The 16,165-nt window shown below is 43.1% G+C and overlaps 1 protein-coding gene across 1 annotated transcript in view; it reads right to left on the bottom strand.

The window, feature by feature from the left end:
- Window positions 1–1,846: 1,846 nt before the first annotated feature.
- The window catches only part of ARHGAP25 (Rho GTPase activating protein 25), a 46,274-nt gene continuing 31,955 nt past the window's right edge, over window positions 1,847–16,165 (bottom strand). Inside the window, exons 6-11 of the mRNA XM_032786670.2 lie at window positions 10,260–10,392; window positions 8,824–8,897; window positions 7,404–7,525; window positions 6,544–6,746; window positions 4,639–5,234; window positions 1,847–2,903 (exon numbers count right to left, since the gene is read on the bottom strand). Of these exons, the coding sequence (XP_032642561.1) occupies window positions 2,693–2,903; window positions 4,639–5,234; window positions 6,544–6,746; window positions 7,404–7,525; window positions 8,824–8,897; window positions 10,260–10,392 (1,339 nt within the window). The 3' untranslated portion in view covers window positions 1,847–2,692. The remainder of the gene's footprint in view (window positions 2,904–4,638; window positions 5,235–6,543; window positions 6,747–7,403; window positions 7,526–8,823; window positions 8,898–10,259; window positions 10,393–16,165) is intronic.

The following is a 16,165-nucleotide window of genomic DNA, read 5'->3' on the forward strand; positions in this document are numbered from 1 at the left end:
GGGGTTGCAGGAAGTGGTACAGGCAGAGGGATGTGCTGGCCACCACTTCCCCCAGCCCCCATTGGCCTGGAACGGTGAACCGCAGCCAGTGGGAGCTGAGATCAGCCGAACCTGCGGATGCTGCAGGTAAACAAACTGGCCTGGCCCTCCAGAGGATCTCCCTGATGGGCCACGTGCCAAAGGTTGCCGATCCCTGCACTAGTCTGAGGTACATTTTTGTACTGTGGGTAAGTTCTATGGAACATGTTATGCAAGAGGTCAGACTAGAGGACCACAGTGGTCCTTTCTGACTTTTTAATCTATAGGTCTATGTATGAATCATTCCCATGTCTGAATGTCCAGTGAAAGAACGGGTTTTCTTGCAGATGTATTGACTTGATTCCTAATCTGAAGCTTACAGCAGCGACAGAGCCCTATGAGCTCCTAGCCAGAGGAACTGGGCTGCCTGTGAAGGACCACTGGTGGAAAGCAGAAAAAGAAGCAGCCAAAGCAACAAGCAGCCGAGCTAATACCACAAGGCCTTAGGGCTGAATCGTTCAGTCCTTAAACTGAGTCTGTGAACGCATTGTCTGCAGAAAACAGCCCTGAAGTTCTAATTCTGATCTGAACTGCACAGTACTGTAAATCAGGAGTTGCACCAGTGTAAATGAAAGATGAACCCAGCCTTTACGCTGCATTTTCCACACCCTAGCCTGTCTCCATGGTAAAAAATTAAGTGAAACCATATATAAGTTCAGAACTGTTAAACTACAGAGAAGTCTCTCAGGGGAAATGGTGCAGGCCCCACTGCCTGTGCTAGTTAAGGTTGTGGATCACCCTTTGTATTAAAGTTCCAGTCATATATGTAAAAGGTTGTTATAGAGAGGAGGGTGATACATTGTTCTCCTTATCCACTGTGGACAGGACAAGAATTAATGGATTTAAATTGCAGCAAGGACAGTTTAGGTTGGACATTAGGAAAAGCTTCCTAACTGTGAAGGTAGTTACATACTGGAACAAATTACCTAGGGGGGTTGTGGAATATCCATCATTGGAGGTTTTTAAGAACAGGTTAGACCAACGTTTCCCAAACTTGGGACGCCGCTTGTTTAGGGAAAGCCAGTGGTGGGCTGGGCCGGTTTGTTTACCTGCCGCGTCTGCAGGTTCGGCCGATCGCGGCTCCCACTGACTGCGGTTTGCTGCTCCAGGCCAATGAGAGCTGCTGGAAGCAGCAGCCAGTACATCCTTGGGCCTGTGCCACTTCCAGCAGCTCCCATTGGCCTGGAGCAGCTAACCGCGGCCAGTGGGAGCCACGATCGGACGAAGCTGCGAACACGGCAGGTAAACAAAGCGGCCCGGCCCGCCAGGGCTTTCCCTAAACAACCGGTGTCCCAAGTTTGGGAAACACTGGGTTAGACAAACACCTGTCAGGGATGGTCTAGATCAGGAGCAGTCAATAGGTGGACTGCAAGCCAAATCCAGACTACCAGACATTTTTAAATGGATTCCGAAATCTATATATTTACTTATTATTATTATTATTATTTTCTCTGGAATCTGGACACGGACTATACCACGACCAAGAAATTTGCACCTTGACAAAAAATAATTGACTACTCCTGGTCTAGATAATACTTAGTCCTGCCTCAGTGCAGGGGACTGGACTAAGATCATATCAAGATCTCTTCCAGTCCTCAGTTTCTTTGATTCTGTGAGTTATAAATGGTTTGTGAAGAGTTAATAAATGACATGATAAGCAGGTTACATGTGTTATAGATGGTAATAAGCACATTATTAGCATGTTATGTTTATAAGCAATCTATTGGCCTATTGGAGTCCACAGCAACCTAAAATGATTGACTAACCATTTATTAAAACAGTTATGATTTATTAACCTGTTATAAACTATTAATAAATGGAACCTTAATATAAAGTGTGACAGGTAAAATATACTCTGGGGAACAATTCTGCACTGGACTTCTGAGGAGGAGGGGTGCATAAGGTGATTTGGTTGGTTTTATCCATCTTTCTGACAGCAATACTAAAATGTAGACTTCATTCTGAAAACTGTAATTTCACTCAGCCTCGGAGCAGAGGATGGAGAAAAGGGGTTTAACCGTAGAGTGCAGTACAATGTCCAATCTAACTCAAAGCAGTCACCTATACAATGATAAGGACACAGGCTCTTGTAAGTTCCTGGGTCCAGTTTTTCAAGGTTATTTTTTTCCCCTCTGAGAAACTTAAAAACCATCAATCCTTTCTCCCAGGACGAGTGTTATCACCCTTCAGGCCAGGGAACTGGTGTGTGACAGAGAGATTCCTTCAGGGCCACTGTGAATGGGCATCCTGTACAATCAGCACGTGGAACTCCCTGCCACATGGTATCATTCATGCCACGTACATGGATAACATGGACAGAGTAGGATTAAAAAAGCAAAAGAGAGTTTTGAAAAAGATATAAACCCTCCTACCTCAAGGCATAAACCAACCTCTCACTACTAGAGGTCAGGAAGGAACTTTCCCTAGAGGAAGATTAACCTGTAGGGCTCCTTACACCATCCTCTGAAGCAGCTGGTGCTACCCATTCACAGCAACAGAATTCTGGACAAGAGAGACCCCTGGTTCAATCCAGTCTGGTAATTCCTATCTGAAGGGGGAGGATAATCCACCATGCAGCTGTACTCCACGTATGTGCACATCCAAGCCCATTTTTTTATTTTCCTTTGTCCCTGGGATTACTCATGGATTTGACGAAGTCCTGGATCTCCTGCTCCAGCACCTTGTTCCTCTTCTCAACGTCTTCCCGTGAGCGCTCCACATTCTGAAGCTTCAATTCCAGCACCGCAAACTTCTTCTTCTCTTTCTCAATCTCTTCATTCAGTCGCACCACTTTGGCCCAGACTTCGTAGTTCTCCTTCTGGAGGCTGCAATGGGAAGGACAGGGGACAGCCCTGGAAGGTCATCATGTGGCTCCTGGTAGCTCATAGCTCCATGTCATTCAGCAATACAATACTCGGCAGTGCTACCCTGAATGATGCACAGCCTCGTTACCCAATCCCATAACACTTTGTCATGCCCAATGAATCCATAGCAACTAAAAAGCTCTGGGGATAATTATGAACCAAATTGTGTCTATTGGCTACAGACCTGTACTGGAGGTGGGACATAGCTCCAGTGACCTAGAAGGAGCTTTGACGCACTACAGAAGGATCTACCATAGTGGTTTTTGACCTTTTTTCATTTGTGGGCTCCTTTGGAAATTTTGAGTGGAGGTGTGGACCCCTTTGGAAATCTGTTGTCTATATATAGCTGACATTTGTTCAGTCAGTTTTCAGTCTAAGTCTTTTGCGGACCCTTTAGACATAGTGGTATCTGCAGATCACAGAGTGAGAACCATTGGCCTAGCATGTGCTCCCCTTCACTGGCAGCGGCAGGGATGAATGGAGCTGTGAGTTCAGGGTGTCTATGAGTCACTAGAAAGGGATGCAGTTATGTCTGGTCCTTACAAAGGGGACAAAAAGGATGAGAGGGGCAAAGATGCATGCACCCTTCTCTGCTCTTGCAAGCTCACAAAGGGGCCTGCGGCACTGGGGCCCTATAGATGGGACCCAACTGGAGCTGGTCTGGTATTTTTCAATTAAACTTTTTTTGCTGGAAAATGCCAGTTCGGCAAAAACTGAAACTTTTCATGGGAAAAGGCAAGTTTCAACAATTTCTTGACTCAAAACATTTTTGAAGCAAAGTTTAGAAGGTGTTGACACATCCCATTTCGGTCAAAATTAAAACAAAACCTTTTGAAATTATCAAAAAAAAACCTCATTTTGATTGGCCTGATCTAAAAAAAAAAAAAAAAAAATCAGATTATTGGTTCATGAAAATTTTCACAGTTTTGACTTTCATCCCAATTTCGGCTCTCAATTTGAGACAAGAAACATTTCCAAAAATCTCATAATTTTTTTGTGAAATGGGAAACGGATTCTCTCCTAGCTTTAGTCCAAACCAAAATTTCAGATAAGCCTCCCTTAAATCTGTAGAAATTTGGATCCAAATCCAAGTTTCATGGCTGGCCTCTAGCTCTATAATGGCCAAGTCTATAGTCATTAATATTGCCTAATATTAATATGGTAATAATATGATACTAAAGAAACATTAGCAATTACAGCTATATGATAGTGCAGTAACACTAGTAATTAGCAGTGTTAATTGAACGATATGATACTGTTGTAATGTAAGTAATCACTACTTCATTATACTATAGTAATACTAGTAATTACTCATATATAATATCGATACTATAATAGTATATTATAGTAACCTTAGAAATTACAGAATACTATAGTAATACCAGAAATTAATCCTATAACATTAATACTATCATATATTACAATAAAATCAGTAGTTACTACTATATGATGCTATAGTAATACTAGTAATTAACCCTTTATAATATAATACTATAAGAGTATGAGTTGAGGTTTTCATACTCTCCTGAATGCAGCACTGAAAATTATTTACCTTAGAGAGGAGAGGTGGGTGAGGTCATATTTTTTATTGGACCAACTTCCAAAAATCATAATAAAAGCTATTACCCCACCCAACTTGTCATTTTACTATCCTGGGACCAACATGTCGACAACAACACTGCAAACCATCATTTACCTTTTTATTTGCTCTTCATAGTCCTTTTTCTGCATTTCCATTTCTTTTTTCAGCCCCAGGATCACCTTTCGAAGGGACTCCTGGTTCTCCTGACCAGAGCCACAGTTCTCAGCACCGATGTTTGGACCCAATAGCTCCTTTGGCACAAGGCTAGGGCTTTGGTTTTCTAACAAATCTTTCTTGGAGCTGCTGCTTGCTGGGCTGAGAGGGCTAGTGCAAGTGCTCTCCCCACTCTCTGCCTGGCAAGTAGGGACATTGTCGTAGGTTGAAGTCCGGTGAAGGTCGAGCAGCTTAAAAAGATCCTGAGACAATGTTCTTTTGTGTTCCTTCGGGGAAGTCGGAGAGAACTGACTTCCTGAAGATGTCCAAAAGTCATTGCTGAATATGTCATTTTTATCGCTGCTGGCTTTCTCCCCCTGAGAGGAAGCAGTTAGGAAGGATTTCCTGTTAGGAAGGGTCTGAGTTCTTTTCCTGGACTGTATTTTCCACATTTCCAACATATCTTTGGATTGGTTTACATCATTATCTTCGAGGGATGCGCCCAGCCTGACCGCAGCTTCAGAGGAAGTGGGACTGCTGGTATCTAGGTCATCTCTCTGAAAACATAGCCAAGAACATTAGAGAGTAATTTCATTTTCATTCACACACCGTACAGATGCATAGTGTGGTGACAAAAATAAAGCCACACTTTATATTCAAGTTAATTTATAACTCGTTAAGAAATGATGAGTGGACATTGTGAGGAGGGCTGGTAAAAAAAATTTCCATCAAAGGATTTTCTCTGGAAAAATGGATTTTCCACTGAATTAAAATTTCTGTGGAAAGTATCTGCTTCCAAGGGACAATTCTGACTTATTGACAAAAAAAGAAAACTTTTTTTTTTAGTTTTTCAGCCAAAAACCAAAACATTTTCATCTGAAAATTTAACTTTTTATTTTTGCTGAAAACATTTGGTTTTCAGTTTTTCAGTGAGAAGTCTAAATTTTTCATCTAAAAGAAACCCATTTTCCAACCAAGTGTAGTTATAGTCATATTGCAGGGATGAGTAGTATTTGCTGTAAGCATATCAGGATGATGGGATTATAGATGGTTATTAGTAAACTCTTAACCTATTTGATCCTATAACAAACTGTAGCAACAGATTAACCATTTATTAAAATGTCCACTAATCATTTACTTACCATTATTAACTAGTTATCATTTGTATCTTAATATAAAGAGTAATCAAAATATCACATGTAGAAAAAATATCCTCACTTGCGTTATTAACAACACATATGTTTCATGAAATAATCCTGGTAGGACACTTGAGTTGCTTGAACTTTTTTAAGTTGTCAAAAATTCATATTTTGATTACAAAGAAAACCTGAAAAAAAATCAAGAATAACTCTTCCCCTACCCCCTTTTTTTAAAACACACAGCTCTATACTGGTAAAATATTTTGAATTTTTGAAACGTATAGAATATTTGTCATCAAAATGGGAAAAATGCAAAAAATTTCTTGATTTTTTTCTTTCCTCCCTCCTTTTTTTTGACCAGCACTAAGAAAATCTTTCCCATCCATAGAGGCAGTATTGCCTAGTGGAGAGAACACTGGACTGTGCCTCAGAAACCTGGATCTTTTCATGGTTCTGCCACTGTCCTACTGGGTGACCACTGGCAGGTCACTTCACCTCTCTGTGCCCCAATTTCCACAACCATGCAATGGCGATAATAATACTGACCTCCTCTGTGAAGCATTTTGAGATCCCATGGTTGAAGAAGTGGGTTTTTTACCCACGAAAGCTTATGCCCAAATAAATCTGTTAGTCTTTAAGGTGCCACCGGACTCCTCATTGCTTTCATGGTTTAAATGTGCTCTAAAAGAGCTGGGAATTATTATTATCTCACAGGCTCGAGTCTTACCATTTGGCCATGGGTTACAGTGTTTGCCTTGGATGCTGGTGGATCTTCTGCAGCATCCCAGCCCACGGAACTGCGCGGCACTTGGATCTTCTTGGAATCGTTCCTTTGGGCAGGTGGAGAAGGGGGCTCATCTTTTGACACAGGGAAGAGCTTGGCATGGTCACTTATCATCACAGTCATCACTCTCTGGATTTGGGGGGTGCCTGCAATAGAAAAGAGATACATTTTACAGCACCTAGGGAGAACTCATTCATACTATTATTTTAAATCAGTGACTCAACTCTAAATCCTTTCCTCCCTAGCATTCACTGCACATTATTAAAAAGAGAATGGAATTTGGGTTTTGTGTGAAATTCTTCCCTGTAGAAAGCGTGAGACTTAAGCTTCACTTTCAGTGGTCACCGTTTCTTAGCTCTATGGAGTGAGCAAATCTTATACACCCGAAGCATTTCTCTGTGAGTTCTGGTGCATTTCTCCCCATGGCCACAAAGTTCAGTGGAGAGGTCGAAATGTCTGGATCATCTTAAATGACTATTTTCCAGAGTTCCCTGTGTGGTTGCAAAGGTACGAAAGAATTCCACACCTTTCTGAGGCCCAGAACATTGCTTATCCACCCTTGTATGGATGGAATGCACAATACAAGGGCTAGGTGTTATTATTGTAGGGCCATTTGTTGCCTGATTGATCTACCGTTGTGCTGAGATACCAGGCAGAATGTTTTCTATCCAGGCAAGATGGTGTTTTGGCTTCTATACTGCATCTGATTTAGGAAGTTCATTGTTTTAATCCTTTGGATACAGTGATCACTTGAATACTGCAAGGGCTGCCTAAGTTAATGGTGTTACAGGATTCCATTGTACCTCTCATAATAACTGAAGGGTCCTCTATCTTTGGCCTGATGAGATTCACTCCAATCACTGTTGCCAGGTTATCCACACTCATCTTGTTGACGCTGGAGTTCAGCTGTATTTCATGTAGGAACCTGCCGGAATCCAAGGGGAAAAATTCCACGTTGGAAAACAAACAGTCTGAAGATAAATCTGCTTAAGGTGTTATAAAATCCTAATGATCCACCCAGCACTTGCTCCAGGCCCCCAGGGACAGAAACATAGATACAGGCCCCTTGTTATTTCAGAGCACACTGAGGCTTTGTCTTTTAGGCATCTCTACAGAAGCCAAATCTGTCAAGTGGTAAAAGAGTTGTGTCCCACAAAAAAGAAACAAAGATTGGTTTGATCCTTAATGATGTTGCCAAAAAAAAAATGAGACAGCAAGCAGGCTGGGGTGGGGCGAAACTCAGCAGTTTCACTATGCAAGAGTTCAGCTAAATATTGTCCTTGATGCTGATTCTTCTGGATTCAATGTGCTACACATGGGAGTGTACATACAAGGCCAAATTGAGCTCACCGCAGTCAGTGAATTCATAGGTTTTAAAGTGAGAAGGGGGCATTTCGATCACCTGTCTGTGGATCATCTATTCTGACTTCCTCTGTAACAGTGCCCAGAGAATTTCACCCACAAATTACCAGCATAAAGTTATGTCTTCATTCACCAGGGCTATATTTAACTCACATAGTTTCCCTCTCAGTTTTGGGCCAAGCAAAATTTGTGACAACCCCTGAATTTTTAACAGGTTTCTCATTAAAACTAATTGAAACCATGTATCAGGTAGTTTTTTATGAGAATCCATAAACTGGCTCATGCTTACTCAAAGCACAAAAAGGTTTGTGAATTTCTGCTCAAGCCAGAAAATCCAGACCCAGGTAAGAAACCACCCAAAGTTTGGGAGTGTCCAGATCTGAGATTTTGGTTCAGGCCTTTGCAATGTTTTGATTCAAATTCATGTTCAGATTTCAGACTCTCCCAGTGTCCTGGGGCATGTGGATCCAGGAGGTTGGTGAGAGCCCATCTTTTTGCCCCTGAGTTGAATTTCAAGTCTGTGAAAGAAAAAAAGAAAAGAAAAAAGAAAAGAAAAAACCTAAAGCAGGTGAGTTTTACATGGTTTGGGATTTACTGGTAGACAATTTTGTTCAAATCTCTTCAGCTCATCTGTTCAGTTACAGAGAAATTCAACCTTGTGCAGGGGGCTCACAAAAGAGGTTAGTCACCTGAAGTTTTAAAGGGCACCTGAGTGGAGCCTAAGGCAGTCTAGTGTTTGCTCTCTGCACAAATGTCACTTTCACCTTTAGAGACTAAGGCCAAGATCCACAGATCTGGGCCTAACTTCTCACGCACCATGATGGAAGTTGGGCTGTCTGTACATTATGAAAGAGTACATACCTGCAGATATAACTGAGGAGGTTGTAATTGACTCGAGGAAGCAGAGACAGCTGCTTCACTAGCTCCTGATGACCCTAAACACAATTTTAAAATTGCTTTATAAAGGCTCATAAACTTATCTGATTTCCAAACCATCTGTGAATTTTCCCAGTCTCTCCAATGACATCCAGGTGTGGTATCTCCTCTCAGTGCTTGCTCACCTTTGGAACTGAATCCACACACATTATCATAGTCCCGTTAGTGTGATGGACAATACTGATTAGTCTGATCCAGAATGGCAATTTCTGTGTTTCTATCTGAGTGACTGGAATGTTAAAAGAAACCCACAGGTTCTCAGCTTCTACATATACAGAACTCCCCTCAGACCCCCACAGGTAGCGACACACAATGGCTGGTTGGTTGGATATGAGAAAGCAAAGCTGAAGTCATCTGTTGGACATGTCACCCACAGTCCTTCTGCTCTGTTCCTGGAATAAGCTTCTTGTCGCAGGGCCAGCTGCTAAGGAAATTCTGACCCCACTCACTCATATTTCCCCAAACCATTGTTCCCATCAGTCCTTTGCTTCTCTCAACCCCTTCATTTGCCCCATCTCCTTTCTTGCTCACCCCAACAGCTCTCCTGCGGACCATCCTCTAGACTCAGAGTGATATGAGGCATGCAGGATGTTGCATTTCCTTTCTCTGATAATTGCTTACACTTTTCATTTACTGCAGCGACTCAGCTAAAACAGGAAATATGAGAGACGGGGCAGCTTTCAGGATTCACACACCCTGACAGCTAAACCTTAAGATAGGTAAGCCCATGCTGCCAGATTGGGGAGCTAAGTTTACTTATTTTAATGGCAGTTCAGACAGGAAGACATTCTGGATTTAAAACCCAGTTAGTCACATACAACTCCCTCTAGCGTGCAACTGAGCATACCCACAGACACTCTTCTGCTGGAAGTGACAACAAGGTGGGGCCTGCAGGGTGGCTGAGTCAAGGGGTGAAGGGAAGAAAGCAAATCGTCTCTTTCCCTAGGGCACCAATACTGGCCAGGATGCTAGTGTATCTTCTCAGCTACTTTTTTGAGACTGTAAAGCACCAAATTTGTCCCTCGTGTAACTCCATGACAGTCAGTGAACCCCAAACTTGGTAGAATTACACCAGAGGGGTAGTTATTAATTATATTTACTATAGTAATGCTCTAAGGGCCAACCAAAAATATGGCCCCATTATGCTAGGTGCTGCACAGAGTAGCAGACAGTCCCTGCCCCAAACTGTGTCCCTTCTTTTCTATCTAGTTCCATACCTATCCCTTTAGCTAATCTATATAGCACATCCAACTCCATTGTATTTAAGCACTGAATTGTAGATGCTTTTGATTCATAAAGCACTTCCATTTCCAACAAGTGTTTTTTAAGGGGGGATGGAATAAATGCATGGTCATTGGTACCTTCATTTCATCAGCATTCAGAAGCATTCCACACAGGAGGAAGTCCTCATACTGCAACCACGGTACAACCGGCTCTGGGAGTTCCCTCAGGTAGAGTTTGAACAAAGAGGCCACCGTATGTACATCTGTATAGCTGTAGAACAAATGGTGAGATTGGAATAAAAGGATCCACTCAAGTGAGATTCAGACGCTGTTGGCTAGGGAACCATATATCTGTTTTACTCATGTTGGTTGTGTGAATTGAGCATTCAGGAAAGGTGCCTATTTTGAGCAACAATAACCCCCCCTCAGGAGAGGAGAGAGGCCACAAAGGAACAGAGGACAACTAAAGAGTGGGGACAAATCACAATTGTAGGAGCAGGCCACCAGTGGGAGACACCAGGCAGAGAACCTCAGGCAGCACCCATTGCTTTGAGACTGGACTAAAGGAGACAGTGGAAGAAAAGTGAATGATTGGCAGATCTTTCTGCTCTACAATAGTGTTGGTGGTTTCCCAGCAGTCATAATCAGGGTAGTGTTTTCCTAGCCTACATTTGAATCATGGGTGTTTTTATGCATTTACTTAACAGGCAAATATTATCTAGCACTCACATATCTGGCAGGCCTCTTCCATTCAGAGTTGGCAAAGCTTGTCTGGGTTTTTAAGGTTAACGGAAATTACTGAACATGTTCTGCTAGGACAGATGTTTGCAGCTTTGCGTACCATATAGTTTATATTCTGTCAAAAAGAACACTGTCAAGATAGGTCTCTGTTTTGACCTACCTTGAAGTTGTTAAACTGTTATAATCTGCTAGCAGGAATCTACCAGGTCATTTATTTTTTAGGTTGTTGCATTTTTTCTATAAAGCCTACCACTCACTCACTAAGAAATGCTGTAAAAGCCACCTTTTTTGTAGACTCTACCAAAACAAAATATCATGAGCTTCATCTGCCTGCTCGGCATCAACACTTCGCTAACAAGCACCATGCCACAGTGCTGTGCTGGCAAAGATGACCATACAAAATATATAGAGAGAGAGAGAGAGGGAGATGGGGACTTGGAAAGGAGATTGAAGTTATCAAATTGTTGCTGTCGTTGACATATCAAAAGAGCAGTGACTGGTCTTCCCCAATCCGTCCCAGGGATTAAAGTAAGAGGAGGCAGAGGGGAGCACAGCTCTGCTAAAAACAGAGGAAAGTGGTGTATGAAGAATCTAGTCCTTTTGCTTTGATCAGTGATCTAGGTGGCCTTACTGTGACATCTACTCACCGCCAAGACCTGAGATTTTGACAACGCACATTTGCAGAGTCTAGATCGAAACTGAGAAATGGTAACACCTGTTTTCTCTTGAATCCTGACCCACATACAGGCCGAGGGATTTCTTTCCTATTGCTGCAGACAGCACAGTCCTATAAACATGGCACTGAATATGCATGTGTGCTATTGCACCCAGGCTGACAATATGCTTTATACTGAGCTTTCTGGATGTTCTTTTCAAATCTACTAGTGATGAAGGTCATCCTGCTCAAATAACATCTAGACCAGGGGTTTAAAGTAGATTCCATTCCTGGCACTGCCATGACTTACTGTGGGTGTGTCTACTCAGCAAGCAGCAGCCCCCAGCCATGCATCTCAGAGCCTGGGGCACCACACTTGGGCTTTCACTATGGTGTTAAAAATAACTGAGTACATGGTCAGGCTCTTAAGCCTAGAGAGCAGGGTGGGCGGCTTCAAGCCTTCAGAGCCTGAGTGCCAGCTCAAGCCACAAAGTCTACTATGGCTGGTTTTGAGTTAGCCCCACGAGCCTGAGTCTGTTGATCTGGACCCTGAGACATGCTTAACCACTCTGTATCTTGCCTCTGTACCTCCCTGATCCTGCCAACACTTAGGCCTTGTACCAGCAAACCCTCCGAGTGCAAACACAGCTTATGCCAGCTAAAGTGTGCTTTTGAGCTTATACCAGTTCCCCAAAGAAAATAAGCAAAAGGGCTTTTTTGCTGGTGTAACTGTGGCTACACTAGGGCTATTGCTGGCATAACTCTGTTGGTCAGGGGTGTGATATTTTTTAACTAGCATGGCCCTCTGCTTTACTATGAGTCAGTGAATGGCTCACAGCTTAAAAGTTAAGCATCTACATAAGTATTTGCAGGACTGGGGCTCTTCTCAGGACTGCTGTGAGTTGGTCTAGACACAGATTTTGTACTATAGAACTAGTAGTGTATGTTGTTGCTTTTTTTAACCATTAATGTTATACTGGTGAAATCCCTAGGGTGGATTCAGTTACACTAGTACAAAGGTGCCTTCTGCCAGTATTGCTAATTCCCTTGCCTATACAGGAGTAGTTATCCTGGTATAAGCACCTTTATACAGATATAACTTAGTCCATACTGTGCAGGTTATACCATTCTAATTACACCAGTATAGCTAAAGCAGTATGACTTCTGTGTGTAGACAAGCCCAAGACCTGTGCCACTCAAGTCAATCGGCATTTTCCCATTGGTTCAGTGAGAGCCAAATCATTCCTGATGTTTGTAAAGAGCTTAAAGATTCTTAATTTAAGTGCAAAGTATTATTGCCATCCAGTGATTCCTAGGAACTCACACACTGTTGGTCCCAAATCCTGTGATACAAAACCAACATTACAGGGCACTGAGAAAACAACAGCTAATCCAAGTTTTTCTTCTGTGTCCCATTGCAAAGCAAAAAGGCTTTACCTTCCTGCGAACCCAGCACAGGTTGTAACAAGAGGATTTGCCATGGACGTGCCAGGTTGTGATTCAGAATCGCAGAAAGCCAGAGCTGTTCAGCTCCAATAAGCTTCAAACAGGTTTCAAACACAACAGGCACAGCAACTTTCAGAGATCAGCTTGGCACAGGGATTATTCTAAGTGTAAGGGATGTGGTTCACCTAACTGCCTTTATGTGAACTTTCCTTTCTATATAAGGAACAATAACAAAAAGGAAGGGTGGTCTTGTGGTTAATGTGTTGAGCTAAGATGCTCAAAACAGTGGTTTACTTCCCAGTACTGCACCTGGAAGAAATTAATCAAAACTTTCCATAGTCTCTAATTTGGGGGCACTGCTCTCTTTTCAGGTGCTCAGTTTAAGATACCTCATGCTAGATTTTCAGAAGGCCTAAGCCCTTGCAACGCTGTTTGATGTCATCAGGAGCAGCCCCTTCAAAATCAGGTTCAAGGGGTCTCAAAGCTGAGCTTCCCCAAAATCAGCAGTCAGTTTTGAAAGGATTGGCCTATACCTTGCTCCTAGTGGGAATGTTGCCATTGATGTGAGCAGGACTCAAAGGAGGTGCCAATGCTGCAGAGGTCAGGTAAATAACCCCGGGTCTGGCCGGTGCCAGTAGATCAAATGGCACTAGCATGACTGTGGTGGAGACAGGTTCATCTATGCCCTGCACCTCCTTATTTCCAGTATTGTGAGTGGGCTGGTTGCTGACCAAGACCAGAATCCCTGAGCCAGGCTGATCTTCCAGTACCCTGCACTTCATGGGAGTGCTAACACCTGTGGCACATGTTCTGAATCAACAGCATTTTGCACTGCCATAGATAACTGCACCAGGCTCAGGGCCTGGAGAATCAGGCCCTTATTTATATGGCACCGAGCACCCCAATCCTTCATCAAAAGCAATCACAAAGGGTTTAAACCCCATCTCCAAGCAGGTGAGAAGGGTTAGAGATAACGAGAGAGGACAGCTCACTGAGGGGAAGGGATTCAATTAGGAACTAATGAGTCAAATCAGGAAACTTTATAAAGAGAAGCCCAGAAACCTTACTCCCCTCCTTTCTTTTTGCAAAACCTGTATTATAGAGTGCCGGGAGGGAAGGTAGCAGTTTATGCTATTACAAGAACTTCTACAATAGCACATACGTGGAGGGAGGGGAGCTGAGGTATAGAATGAAGCCCTTTATTGGTGATTGCATTAGTTGGCAGAATGTCCTGAATCTGAACTTTGTGTTAGCCTTGTGTTAGGAAACAGCATGGTTTGGAAGCTAGGGGGGAGGGATATAGAGTGGTATGAAAAGGATTTACCCCATTTTGGAAAAAAAATAAATCCTAGGACTGGAAGGGACCTCAAGAGGTGATTTAGTCTAGCCCCTCATACTGAGCCAGGACCAAATGTTACACCTTGTCATTCATTATTATTATCTGGATTGCTGTAGTGTAATGCCTCAGACCCTTTGTTATAGACCAGGACCACGTTGTCCTAGGTACTGTACCCACACAAAATGAAAGGACAGTCTGTGCCTCCAGGAGTTGACAGTCTGAATATAAGACAAGAGACAACAGATGGGGGAATACAAGGAAACAGTGAGACAATATAGATCAGCATGGCAGGCAGTGGTCTCTGCACATCAACAGCCTAGCTGTTAAGTTTTTTTTTTTATAGGCATCCAGGGCAAAGGAGAGTTTTAAGAAGGGATTTGAAGGCAGATAATGAGGTAGTTAAATGGATGTGTACAGGGAGTAACTCCCAGGCATGTGGGGCAGCATCAGAGAAAGCACCATGGTGCTTGTTAGAAAATTTAACAAGTTGCCAATGGACGGTAACATTCTGGGCAGATCAGAGGCAAGGGCTGACAGGTCAACCATGAACAAAAGATGCTACAAAGGGAAAGGGCTGACTCTGAAGGGCCTTGAAAGTGAGGACTAGCAGCCTATGTTCAATGCAATAGAAAAGGGAAAGCCAGAGTGGGATATACTTGTAAGTAGGAAAGAATCAGTGGGAAAAGCAACGGGGGTGGGGAAGAAAGGAATAGGATCCTTAAAGATTTAGAATGAATGAAAGAAGACCCACCCAAAATCATAGAATATCAGGGTTGGAAGAGACCTCAGGAAGTTATCTAGTCCAACCCCCTGCTCAAAGCAGGACCAACACCAATCTTCTCCACTGAGCCTGACAATCCCCAGTTCACTTCCACCTCACCCAAGCGTATCCCTTTAATGGCTGACTGCAAAGGCAGATGAGAGAAAATGGCATTAATGCTGAAGAAGTTGATAGCATATCATGTTCAACTCCCAGCACTGGCAGCTTCCCTGTATCCCTCACTTTGAGGATTTCTTTCCTATCTGTGTCTTGGCAGGTGGGAGAATGAATGGTTAAAATGGCTCCTCCTCATAAACATTCCATTCCTCAGCTCTGCATTTACCCAATTTGATTAATCCCAATTTGAAAAACTACAATCATAGAGATTAACACCAGAAGGGACCATCCTATCTAGTCTGACTTCCTGCATATCAGAGGCCACTACACACCATCCAGCCCCTGCCACAAAAAGCTCTACAACCAAAATTTGATCAAGCATTACATGATGGTCTCCTTTTGAAAGCAAAGTGTGATTGCTGATAGGTAACACTTCCTTGGAATCCTTCGATAACCTGCCCTTCCACATTTAAAAGGAAAGATGAGCATGCCTGAAAGTTCCTATCATCTTCAGCCTATTTGGGGACATTTGTGGAGTGAGTTTGTGGGTCTCAGCCAAACCCCTCATTAGTGGCCATTTGTCCGCATCATCCAAGTCGCCCATTACAGTCAGCGGTAACTGGTGGTTTCAGCAGATGGGCCAAGGCCTGAATGGGTCATGAGGACTAAACTACACCCTAGACATGGTTCCTCTGGGCAGGATTGGGGCACTTTGTCAAGGCAGAGTTTGTGGGAAAGATCTGCACTGTGGCTATTTGCTGACCATGTTCTGTAGGTAAAGAAGGGACCTGGATTTCGGTCAGTCCAGCGCCTTTCTCCACAGGGGCCCCGGTAACTTCCTGCGATTCTTTTCCTAAACAATGAGCACTGTTGTCTGCCCAGTGTGCCCAGTTATCCCTCAAACCCTGCTCTCGCAGCCCAGGCATTGACTTTCAGTTGACCCCCATCTTTTTTTGAACCCTCTTTTCTATGTGGGGGAATGATCT

Source organism: Chelonoidis abingdonii, chromosome 2 (assembly GCF_003597395.2).
Source record: "Chelonoidis abingdonii isolate Lonesome George chromosome 2, CheloAbing_2.0, whole genome shotgun sequence".
NCBI classification, from domain to species: domain Eukaryota; kingdom Metazoa; phylum Chordata; order Testudines; family Testudinidae; genus Chelonoidis; species Chelonoidis abingdonii.